General features: G+C 38.0%; 1 protein-coding gene across 5 annotated transcripts in view; it reads left to right on the top strand.

Moving 5' to 3' along the window:
* Itsn1 (intersectin 1) overlaps positions 1-12,937 on the top strand; it is a 236,490-nt gene that overhangs the window by 144,315 nt on the left and 79,238 nt on the right. For all 5 annotated transcript variants that reach the window (XM_023705571.1, XM_004645331.2, XM_023705568.1 and 2 more), the window contains 3 exons: positions 2,760-2,887; positions 6,597-6,826; positions 9,428-9,549. In XM_023705571.1, the coding sequence (XP_023561339.1) occupies positions 2,760-2,887; positions 6,597-6,826; positions 9,428-9,549 (480 nt within the window). The remainder of the gene's footprint in view (positions 1-2,759; positions 2,888-6,596; positions 6,827-9,427; positions 9,550-12,937) is intronic.

Below are 12,937 nucleotides of genomic sequence, written 5' to 3'. Positions count from 1 at the left end.
TTTAAAGAATACATTTTCGGGACTGGTGAGATGGCTCAGTGGTCTAAAGCACCTACTTAGAACAAGCTTAGCAAAGCACAGGGACCGCGGTTCAATCCCTCAGCACCACATGCCAGCCAGCCCTGCCCCCTGGTGGGCTGAGCTGGCCACACACACACACACACACATAAATAAATAAAAAATTTTAAAAAAAAGAATACATTTTCATGTGATTAAAAAATGTTTATAGAATTTGATAGGGGAGCCTACCCATTAGCACAGTTGTTTAAGTGCCTGTTTAAGCAAAGCAGTCAGGCTCAGAATTCTGTCGTTTGATCCCCAGATCAAGCCTTACCAGACCTGCCCTTAAGACATATTGAGTGGGCAAAAAAAAAAAAAAAAAAAAAAAAAGCTGAAGAATTTGGTAGATCCCAGCACTAAAAGAAATCCTAGGGGTGAGAATACAGCGCAATGGTAGACTGTTTTGTCTAGTATGTACGGAGCCTGTATTTAATCCCAGGTTAGAGAAAAAGAAAAGAAATGAAACTTTATTCAGTTCCTCTCCAGGGCCTAGGATTAGAATCTGGGTGCCTTGTTTCCCAGTTCAGCGGACTGAACTTTTAAGTATAGTTTTCATTATTACCATAAATTAACCTTTTTGAACCTATTAAGAATTTTATGCTATTACAGATGAAATTTTAGTTAGAAAAAAATGCAAATTTTATGGATGCCTTCTTAGGCTTTCTTTTAATTGTTCTCTGCCGCTGGGCCAATGATAGATGAGGACATCCCTGTCTGCATGTGCGCTTTCAGGGCTGTTTTATCTCCTTTATGATACTTAGCATTTGATTCAATATAACTCCACTCAGCCTTTTCATGCAGAGAGGCTAATTTGAGCCAAGGGTGCAATTATTCTCAACAACAGGAATTAGCCCAATACTGTATTCTGTTTGTCTTTGAAATACCAACTCAAATATTAACCACATGTTTCATTCCTGTCACTAAAGATTAGGGTTGCTATTTATCCTTGATTCCAAATTACTTAGAAAACCAGTGTGGCTGAATTTTTAGCCCATTAAATATGTTTTGCAGCTCACAGTGTGGCAATGATCAAGATAATGAGTAACAGGAGATTATTCCCCCCCTAGAGTTGTTCTCCTAGTCAGGATTTTAAATAGTCAGAGTAAGGCTTATTGTTACTTTCCAGTCTTCATTCTTGGCCCTCTCTGCTGTCCCTAGCTAAGCTCCTGCCCTATGTGCCCTTCCCAGTTCAGGGTTGATGCTGTGGTATCACCAATTTCATTACAACCGTGTTGTCTCTTGTTACTGTGCCCTGCCTGGATATTCCCATTGTCACCTGCTGAGTCCCCACAGAAGATCCTTCTTTCCTTCCTGTCTTTCCCTTGACTCCACACTCTCTTCTCTACCTACCTATTCTGCAGTTAAACTTCTTCTTCTTTCTGAGTATTCCACTAGAATAATGTCCCCCAAACTTCCTTTTAGCTTATAAAACACTTGTTTATGCCTTCAAACTTTATCCTCCTAGCAGTCTAGAGATTAATTCAACCCTTGAGGCTTTTTTCCCAGCGGTCAGTGCATTATAACACTGACCTGTCTCAGACAAGGCCTTTATCTTATTTGTTCATAAAGGTGGGAATATAGGGCCTAGAAAACACCTGCTCATCTAGACTCGCCAGTGAGCAAGGGGACAGATGGAAGACAGAGACGGGCCTACATCCCAGAGCCTACTGGGAATATGCTCCAGGCTCCATAGAGCACTTTGACTCATTCACCTCTTGTTGGCCCAAGAAAGAAGGGTTAGTGGCTAAATCTGTTAGTGACCATGCATCCTATGGAATCTGAAGAACTCCCCCTAGCGAACATTTTTCTTACTCTTTGTACTTTGAGAAGTGTAAACAACTGATTTAAGTACTTTAAATATGTATTTTATTCGGATACTTAAAGCATGCATTTTATTTTCTGTATGCTAGTAAGGAAGTTAGTTGTTCCTGGGGCTGCTATCACATGAGGAAATCAGTGCCACAGATGTCATTAACAAATTAAGAGCTTTTTGCTAGATACAGTGGCGCATGCTGTAATTCCAGCAGTTGGGAGGCCGAGACAGGAGAATTGCTGTGAGTTCAAGTCCAGCCTGAACTACATAGTGAGGCTTTATCTCAAAAATAAAGCAACACAGTTTCCAGATTTTTATTTTTAATCTGATTTTTGGTTTAGATTGAGGCAGTTGGCAACCTCACATATGGATTTAGACAAGAGGCTCTGGAAGAGGTATGATTTGAAGAAAAACAGACTGAGGTGAGGGGGGAATTGAGGCATCCATTCAAGAGATACAGGTTTTAATGGAGGTAGTGTATGAAGAAGTGTGTATTATTTTCAAAGCCACAGGTTGGTAGAAGTTGGTGCAGATTCATTGTTAGAACTGTGAGGTTTTCTTCAGGCTCATCACCCTTTCTTAAAAACTGGTTACATTCTGCCATTAGAGCTGGGCCTTTATCAGTGTTACCGGTTTCCCCAGCAAGTTCCTAGTAAAGGAAAATGTGAGAAGTGTTAGCTGTGTTGTGGCTCATGGGCGAGTAACCTTGGGGGTCAGTCCTGCCCAAATGTAGGATGATTTTAGTTTTCCAAGCTAACACTTTTCAGCCCTGAAATGATACCTCCTAAGTGCCCTTGGCATCCCCACTACAAAATATTGCATGCTGATAACAGTTTGTGCCTGTCTCCTCATGTCACCACAAAAACTGTGTCTTGATTGTATCTAGGAACTAAGAGAAATTCATAATAAGCAGCAACTCCAGAAGCAAAAATCTATGGAGGCTGAACGTTTGAAACAGAAAGAACAAGAGAGAAAGATCTCAGAATTAGAAAAGCAAAAAGAAGAAGCCAAAAGGTGAGTCTTTTCAGTGGATTGTGGCCCTATCTAGCAGAAGAAGGGTGTGGCACAAGAGAAAGCTGCCTTGCTCCTAATTACTGGAGTATTTGCTCTTTGCCTGGCTTTTGCAAATGGTTACTATAGCAGAAAAAGCCTTTAGTCTTTAATGGGGGGGGGGAGCACAAACTCATGTATATATAAATCTTTGCATATATAAATACCCCCTTGAAGTTTTTGGTTAGTTCCCAGAGCTCTCCTACGTGGATAAATGGAATTATAGAAGGAAATTGGGACACTTGGTTGGCTCATTTGCATACTAATGACTGAAATGCGTTTCCAGTTCACAGCCTTTTAATAACGTGGTGGTCAAAGTGCTTGGTTTAAAACCAAAGCCCTGAACTGCCTAGCGGTGCAGGGCTTCTTCACTGGACTGAGATTGTGCCTTTCTCTCTTTCTTCTTCTTTTTTTCTTTTTTCTCTCTTTTACTTGCAACTGCAAATTAAACTTGAATACAAAAGGAGAAGAGAATACAAATGCTAAGGGTGCAAACATTTGTGTCTGGTTTAGTTCAGATATTTATGTTTGTGATTTTTTATTTGTTCTTACAACATTCTATAGTAAATCATAGAAGTTTTATTCTCTTTCAGTGTGTCTGGTTTTATTAATTTGATACATGCTTTTAAAACTTTAATTTTAGACTTTAAAAAACAAAAGTGACCAAATGCCTATGCTATAAATTATAAAAAATTGGTTGTTGAAATCAGACCAAAGAAATAAAGATATGGATTTTTGAGGCAAATCATGCACTTCAGGGGCTGAGTTTAGTTAAATTTGTCAAAAGCAGTTTATGTTGTCATGGGTATATGTAGTATTCTGAGTCTGTATTGTGTTTGTTTCTTTATATTTGTATTTTATTGATGCTGGGGAAGTGGTTGGGCTCTCAGCATTGTAGAAGACTGTTTTTTTTGTTTTTCGGAGAGGTAAGATTAAAGATTAAAATCCTCCTTGGGTGTTTTGATGATAATTCTAACTCTATCTGTAAAGTTTATAAAATGCTTTCCGACCAACTGTGATGATTCACACCTGCAATTCCAGAATTTGGGAGGCTGAGGCAGAAAGAGTTCAAGGCCAGCCTGGACAGCATAGTAAATTCAAACCCCATAACGAGACCCTGCCTTCAAAAAAAAAAAGCTTTCCTCATTAACACTAATTAGATTATCATAGAGAATAATGACCCAGTATTAGAAAATGTAAAGCACTTTTTTTTTAAGTTAAAAAGAATTCAGTACTGAATCTTCATAGAATAGATATATGATTTTTTAGCAATGGAGAATAAAAATGTAATTTGTATTACATTCCTTTGACAGTTCTTTGTTTTATTGGTACATTTTAGATATACACATAGTGATCACATTCATCATGGGGAATTTATACCTGTATATGGTGTATCTTATGCTTTTTTTCCCATTTCCCTTCCCTCCTTTCAACTTCTATTTAGTAACAAAAGCTTTTTATTTTTCTTTCTCCTCCCCCTTCTATTTTCCAGTAGATTTAGTGTTTCTGTTTTATTATTTAGATCTTTGATGCATTTCAGTTTTAGTGTAGTGCATGGTGAAAGATATAGATATAGTTTTAATCTTTATCATGTGGAAAGCCAGTTTTTCCAACGCTATTTATTAACAAAGCTCTCTTTCTTCCAGTTAAGGTGTTTGGCTCCTTTGTCAAAGATAAGGTGGCTAAGTGTGTCTGGAGTTGTTTCTGGATCTTTTAATCTGTTCCATTGATCCTGGAGGAGGGTTTTTTTTTGTTGTTGTTGTTGTTGTTGTTTTTGCCAGTACCATGCTCTTTTCAGAAGGTAGACGTTGGTGTAGGCAGAAAGACTTTATGTACAAAACCCTGATTGCATAGGAACTATCACCAAGTATCAACAACTGGGATCCCATCTTACTGAAAAGCTTTTGCACAGCAAGAGAAACTACAAGCAGAGGAACAAAAACAACTCACAGCATGGAAAAAAATTTGCCAGCTGTTCCTCAGACAGAGCACTAATGTATAGAATATATATAGAACTCAAAAAATCAGGGATTCCCCCAAATTTAAAATCCCAATCCAAAAATGGGCATCTGAAATGAAGATACTCTTCAGATTAAGTGGAAATGGCAAATATATGAAAAAGCATTCAACATCACTGGTCATTTGAGAGATGCAAATTCAAACAACACTGAGATCCCATCTCACCCCAGAAAGAATGGCTGTTTTCAAGAAATCAGCCAGTAACAAATGCTGGTAGGGTAAAGGAGCCCTTTGTCCACTGTTGATAGAAGTATAGACCATGGAAATCAGTGTGGAGATCCCTAAAAGAACTAAAACTAAAAGTTCCATTCAACCTACCTATTCCTGTGACAGTTTGCTACTTCCAAGACATGACCTTTGTGCATTGACTGTGTCCCAGCATAGTGGTCCAGACTGGAGACTGTGGGACCAGGCTGCTTGGGATCGAACTCCAAGCCTGGCTGGCTATGTGACATGTACAAGCCATTGAATTATCTGCTGCAGCTTCCTCATTTGTACAGTGGGGTAATACTAGGTCCTACCTACCGGTTTTCAGAGTTGAAGGAGTTAATGTATGGAGAGCTAGCATCATTGTATCATTTGTTATTATACATTAGTTTCATTTAGTGTTTTTTTTTTTAATTATAAAGTATGATGTAATGAGAGAAAATATTCCCAGTCTTTTCTTGTCAAGTTTGGGTTGAAACCATCACAATTTTCAAAACTTAGATTAAGTTGCAAGTATTTACTATTTCATCTATTTTGGAAAAAAAAAAACAACAAAAGTAGTCAAGGTCAGTAAAATAGTCTTTTGCTTTTAGCTTCAGGTTTGGGGCCAATATGCATGCCTGAAAGTATGATAAGCCCTTCACTGGGAAGGGACCTTAATATATTATCTGATTGAACATAGCCTTATTTGAGCAATATTTTATTTGTAGTTTTTGGGTACAGTTTACCTTCATGAAAGTTATATTCCTCTGTTTTCTATGGCCTTTTAAAACTTAGTTTATTGTAGGTTAATACCTATTTCACCATCAAGAAATGTTAGTGAGCTTTTTGTTTCTGTGACCAAATAGCTGTGAAAAAACAACTTAAAGGAGAAAAGGTTTCTTTTGGCTCACCATTTCAGAGGTGTCAGCCCATGGTCTGCTGGCTCCAAGCCAGAGACATCATGGTGGAAGGACCTGGCACAGAGGAAAGCTATCTTCCTCATGAGAGCCTGGAGCAGAGAGAGCAAAGAGGAGCAGAGAAAAGACAGCATTGTCACGCCACCAGTAACCTACTTCCCCCAGTGGGGCCCTACCTCATGAATGGATTCACCCACTGATGAGTATAGTGCCATAATGACCCTCTCGCTTTCTGAAAGCCCCACCTCTGTGAACTCCTGAGACTTTAGGTGAACATTTTAGATTTGAACCACAATAAGAAATATTTTCTTATTCTTGTAAGTATCTCATAAAATACATCGCATGTTTCCTGTCTGTGTTTTTCTAAGTTGTGATTTTTGTCTCAGAGCCCTAAACGATTTTCTTTCACTGATGCGGTTGCTCTCTCTGAAGAACTGTATCAATGTTTAGCAGCACATTGACTAGATGGAGCTTCTTAGTGAAAAGAGACTGTGGTAGTGTTAAATTGGAGCTACTTCCCCGCTATAATCAAGCATCTTTGTTGGCAGACGAGCTCAGGAAAGGGACAAACAGTGGTTGGAGCACGTGCAGCAAGAGGATGAGCATCAGCGGCCAAGAAAACCCCATGAGGAAGACAAACTCAAAAGGGAAGAGAGTGTCAAAAAGAAGGATGCCGAGGACAAAGGCAAACCAGAAACTCAAGAGAAGCTGAGTCGGCTTTTCCACCCACACCAAGAATCTGCTAAGCCAGCTGTCCAAGCTCCTTGGTCCACTGCAGGTATCAGAATCTGGAAATGTGAATTCTATCAATGTAAAGGCAGACTTTAGGAGTGACTATTCAAACAACTAAGTATATGGGGAGGGAGGTCTTTCTGAAATATTTTCTGAGGAGTCCAGAATCTGTTTACATCATTATATTTTGGTGTAGGCTATACTACATGACATATGTGGACCCAGTGATAGTATGGTCTCTTTGTACTGCTATAAAACCCTATTAGTGACACAATGTAAGACAGAATTATTTTCAAACAAATGCCCTATATACAGTGCTACAAACATAGCCAGATCTTTGGTTACTGAGCTCGTCTTAAATAAAATTGATATGAATAAGAATTTTTAAAAAATGTGAATTCTAGGGGCTGGGTTGTGGCTCAGTAGTAGGGCATTTACCTAGCATGTGTGAGGCCCTGGATTCCATCTCCAGGACCACAAAAACAATTCTAAATATGTCATTCTCTCCCTGAGCCTCTTAAGAATGTTTAATTAGGCCCTAGTCTGGGTACATGTATACATATGGGTTCATGTGTTCTCTTGTCTCAGTGCAGCCCTTCATTCCCCAGAATTCTTAGCAGTCTGCTTAAGTGATTCCCACTGCACTGGCATTTGGGAGTCCTGCAGTCTTAATCAAACTGGTATGAAGTTTGGTTAGAAACCCCCTTCAAACAGCTCTACTGCAAGTGCTGGTCTTAACCTGTCTTGTGAAAAGAATTTATTAATCCCAGTTCTAAGTGCTTCTGTGGCAGAAAGGTATTGTAGGTATCCTTCCCTGCTGCCTGCAACAAGATGGTACTCTTGTTGGTACTTTTATTAGATCTTTTGAAAACTGACTTTTTGAGATATGGTCTCTGTAGATCAGGCTGGCCTTAAACCCACAGTCCTTCTGCCTCAGGCTCCTCAGTGATGAGACTACAGCATGTTCATAATCTGGGCATAATTTGCCTCTAAAAAAAGATAAAGATAATTAGGAAGTTATCCCTTGGATGATATGAAGCTAAAATGTATTTTCAAAATCCTTGTGTGGTTGTATAACATACAACTTTGTAAATAGTACTCAGTTTGGAGCTAGGGAGATAGCTCAGTAGAATAACCGCTTGCTTGGCAAGCGCAGGGTTCTGAGTTCAATCCCCAGTACCAGAAAAGATAAAAATACTCAGCTCAAGAAAATGATTATTTTTTTTGTTTGCTAAATTATACATATGCATGTATCTGTTTGATCATTTGGCCACTACATCCTGTTATCATTGTGGTGTACAGAAAGCAACACACTTTGAACCCATCCCATACTTGCTTCCTGTCTGCATGGTGGGTATGGATGGGAGGGAGGATACAGTAAGGTCAGGCCGCAACCCTGCTTATGATGCATGTGGCCCAGGGGAAGGATTGACAGACTCTGTCATAGGTGGGGTGAATTTATTTATTTGTTTGTTTATAGTTTTTTAGGATCTGAAAAGAATTTCACCACTGTTTGACTTTAAGCAGTTAGTTGAACTTCCTTGTGTTTCCCCCTAGGATTTATTTTTTCTCCTTCAATTTTTTTTTTTTTTTTAAATAGCAGGGATTGAACTCATAACCTGGCTCTTGCCGAGGCCCTTATGCCACTGAGCTATCTCCCCAGTCTTTTCTCCTTCAGTCAGTAGGAACTTTTACATATCATGTAGCTCAAAAGCCTATGGAAGACTGGGCATGGTGGCCTACACCTGTGATCCCAGCACATGGGAGGCTGAAAACAGGAGGATCACTACATCTGATCTGTATAGTGAGACTCTGTAGACCCTGTACTAAATACATTAAAAAATAAAATAAACAAAAGTGACCCTATGAAGATAATAATTGTCACAGCTTTTCAGATAAGGTCGATCTGTGTCAAAATACATACAGTTCCAGGGTTAAAAAGTTCAGAGGACTACGATTAGTTACTCTTAACAAGAAAACAGTCCTCTGCTTATGTGCATTTTAAAAAATTTCTTCTTTCATTTAAAATTGAAACTTTTCAAAAAAAGAAACTGTGTTCACCTAGGGTCCATCCTTGGGCTCATTTTTATCCATGGGAATTATAACAGATGTGACTGGGTATTAGCAGCATAACTGTTCTTGGTGAAACCAGCACTTGTATATGATCATCTGAGAGCCTAAAGCTTCAACATTTCTACATCTGTGGATGTGGAAATTTGTGTTTCTCTGCCCCTCCCTAGTGAGAGTTCTCCTGGGGTGATTCAAAGCTGGGGTCATAGCCTAACAACACCCTGGGTAGGGAGGAGCGACAGTTGATGCTTTACAGATGTGGGCCCAGGAGCCCAAGCCAAGAGGCGGAGGGTGAAAGGGTCCTCTGGGCCGCCTTGCTGCAGTCAGCACTGGGAGGACCTCTGTTAGGAGAGTCCTCTGATGAACTCTGATGGAGTCGAGTTGCTGATGTCCGATTCTGCTCTTCTTTGGCACTTGACATGTTCCAGATATTCCTTGAATGGGTGGAAATAGTTCACAGGTTGATCTAAGGCAGGCAGTAGAGAAGAGTCAGGTGTTTGGCTTGCTGTTTAGCTTGTTTGGTGTTTCCTGTGATTTTCCTCCATTTGGTCTCCTCTCTACTCTTTTTTGTAAACAGAAAAGGGCCCTCTTACAATATCTACGCAGGAGAATGTAAAAGTGGTGTATTACCGAGCTCTGTACCCCTTTGAATCCAGAAGTCATGATGAGATCACCATCCAGCCTGGAGATATAGTCATGGTAAGAAATACTCCAGTGAGAGTTTGTATTGATAATTAACTAACATCGTTCCTCTTTCTACTAAACAATTGGGAATTTCTTAATGGGTGTGAAATCTGTAATCCAGTATCTGGGTTTTTGATGTGTCACATTGATCTTCCTTTTTGGGGGGGTAAGGGCAAAAAGTAGTATTTAAAAAAATATATCCTAACATCACTTGAAATGGTTTTTAAAGACTGCATCTTTGTGTCTTTATCATAGCCTTTAGCTTGAGTGTATATGGATGTGCATGGGTGTGTTACTAGAGATTTAACCAAGGGCCTCATGAATGCTAAGCAAATGTACCTACCACTGAATTACAGCCCCAGTCCTTCGTAGTTGTTGTTGTTGTTGTTTTTTAATTATTATTATTTTGAGACCCAACCTTACTAAGTTGCCCAGGCTAGCCTCAAACTTCACAACTTCACAAGCAGTTGGGATTTCAGGTGTGTGCCACTGTGTATGATTGCCCTATCATGTTTTCAGATTTATAAATGTCTAGTAGTTTCTGAGTGTAGATGACTGCTATGAGTAACCTTTAAAAAAGTAGTTTTAAATTTAAAGTACTCTTATCATCTGTAATTGCCAATGAAAACTTTTTAATCTTTGGGTCAAAGATTCTTTTTTTCTCCGCCTTTAACTGTATGAACTTCAAATTAGATAATAAGCAGTGAATTAAATTCAGTGAATCTGCTCTCTAGACTAGAACAGATAATGACACTTAGAATTTTACCTTATGTTCTTTAGGATAATAAAAAATGATTAATGGTTTGACTAAAATTATAGAAGCAGTTTGAGAAAGAAAATAAGGCAACATGGTACATAATTGCTGTTATTTGCTAAAAGAAAACAATAGTTTTTTGATCTAGTGATTCATTCAAGGATACGTCATATACAGAGGTGGTCAAACTACCTTTGTCTTAGAATTTGTTTAAAAATGGGAATAATTTAGAACTTTTAAAGAAGTGTGAAAGTTAAAAAGATGTTTTTCGTGCTAGACTATGAAAATGTTACAGGTAATCTATTTTAATGAAAGATTATTCTTTTGGGAGAATATATTTGGGACTAGACCTGTAGTTCCAGTCCTATTACAGTGGTATTGAACCCTTTTTCTGGAATTAGCCAAGTAACCCTAGCTTGATTAGATGAGTATAGTTTAGATATGCTATAAGAATAAAACATTACATTAAACATATGTTTTGCCTTGCTTTCAAACTTTTGCTTTCCTGGTGGAGGTTAAAGGGGAATGGGTAAGTGCTACCTGTCAGGAAGTCTGCATTTGATTCACTGTTCTGTTCTTTTTAACTCCCTTTAATTCTTTGTAAGTATGCGTATCTTTGGGTGTTGTTGTGCAGATATGTTTTAAGTTTGTATAGTAGGCTGTGCTTAAAAAGAAAAGTATAAATCATTTGGGTTTTTATATGCTGGTTTCTAGTTCCCATTTGACAAGTAATTTAAAGGCCCTGTATTCAGCAAGTCTCCTTATTAGTCTACAAAGTTACACATAGGTTAAACTTACGAGATAACATTCTGAAACTGTTTTTAGAAGAAGAATATTGGTAATTTCCTGGCTAATCAAGCCTTTCTGAGTTGTGAAAGCCAGATGTCCTTGAAGGGACAGTAAACAAATTGTATATAACATAAGCATTAGAATTTCTGTTTTTTTCAGGGCTGGCAAGATAGCTCAGCAGACTAGGTGCCTGCTTAGCCAAGTGCAGGGAATGGGGTTCAATCCCTGGTACCAAATGCCATGCCAGCCCCACCCCAGGCATCCTGAGCTGGCTACAGAGTCCAGGCATGGTGGCGCATGCCTTTAATCCCAGCACTAGGGAGGCTGAAAGCAGGAGGATCACTATAAGTCTGAGCTATATAGTGAGACCCTGTACCAAATATATTAAAAAATATATTTTTTCTCTATATAAAGGGTTACTATTCATATTAAAGACTTTAAACATCTATTATGAAAGATACCATACGCCTTAGACAAGTCAGCAGAGGCAGAAAGGTGACATTCATGGACAAAAAAAGCAGGTGATTAAGAAAAAAACCTATGAAAAAATGCTAACTTCTTCTAATGGTGTTTGTAAATAGGATATCAAGTCCGCATCTTGTACAGCAATTAACCACTAGGAAGAATGTAAAATAAATAAATAAATAAATAAAAAAGAAAAGAATATTTTAAAAAATGCTAACTTCATGAATGATTGAGAAAATAAAAGTTAAAAAATAAGATAACACTGTTTTTCTAACAAATGAGCAAATTTAAAAGCTTGATAATGTCTAGCATTATCAAGAGTATAGGAAAGTGGATAAAATATACATTATCAGTGTGAGTGTATAAATTGCTTAAGCAATGTAGCAATACCTATTTAGATATAAAATTCTTATTCCTCTTGATGTAGAAACTGTTTTTCTCCTTTAAGCCTTTTTAAGGCACATGAGCGAATATATGTATGAGTGGTTATTTACTGCAGCATTATTAGTAAAAGCATAAGAACAACTCAATGTTTATTAGTAAGGGAATGATGAAAATACATTAAGATGCAGCTGTGCAATATATATAGAGGGTGTTTTACACAGTATGTAGATGTACATATACAAATAGGTTCTTCATTAAAAAAACAGGTGCAGCATGTATAGTATAATTGCATTCTGGCTGAAAAAGAACTATTTACACTCTGTATGAATGTGTGTATAATTACCAGTCTTGAAATATATGCATCAAACTCTTCACAGTATTTACCACTAGACAGTAAAGAGGAAGGTTTGATGTTTAATCTCGTGTATTTCTATATCATTTTCATTTTTATAAATGTACCACCTTTGTAATTTTTAATAAGACACTAAAAATAAAGCCAACTTCAAGGACAAGTAGAACAGAATGTCTACCCCAGCACTAGAACGGTATTTATTTTGCCTCTGACATCCCAGATACGTAGTGGAGTGTGAAATGTACCACTGGGCATAATTCAGAATAAATGAGTGACCTGCTGAAGGGACAGCAGTAACTTCATTTTGTGCTCCACGACGCAGTGCGACACCCCAAATGCCATTCAGGCATATTGTCTTTTGCGGATTGCAACCAGTGTAGGCAAGAGGAAGGTTGACATGTGATGGTGAGGTCAGCATTTTTCTTTCTTTCTTTTTTTTCCTACTCCCATGGGGTTTGCAGTTATGAAACATGAGCAAGAAAAATATATAGTAGAAAATTACTATCAATCTTTCTTGGTTGAATAATGCAGGAGTTACTTTTTACTTTTATGGGCACAGAAATCATCATATTCTTAGATTTCTCAATCTTCTTTGAAAAACGTTAAACATGTTAGATTGCAAAAGCATAATATATCAACTTTTTTAATGTAGGCAGTCT

Source organism: Octodon degus, unplaced genomic scaffold (genome assembly GCF_000260255.1).
Source record: "Octodon degus isolate 3935 unplaced genomic scaffold, OctDeg1.0 scaffold00225, whole genome shotgun sequence".
Lineage (NCBI taxonomy): Eukaryota > Metazoa > Chordata > Mammalia > Rodentia > Octodontidae > Octodon > Octodon degus.
The sequence above is the reverse complement of the archived record's forward strand: the minus strand, read 5'-3'. Positions and strand labels throughout refer to the sequence as shown.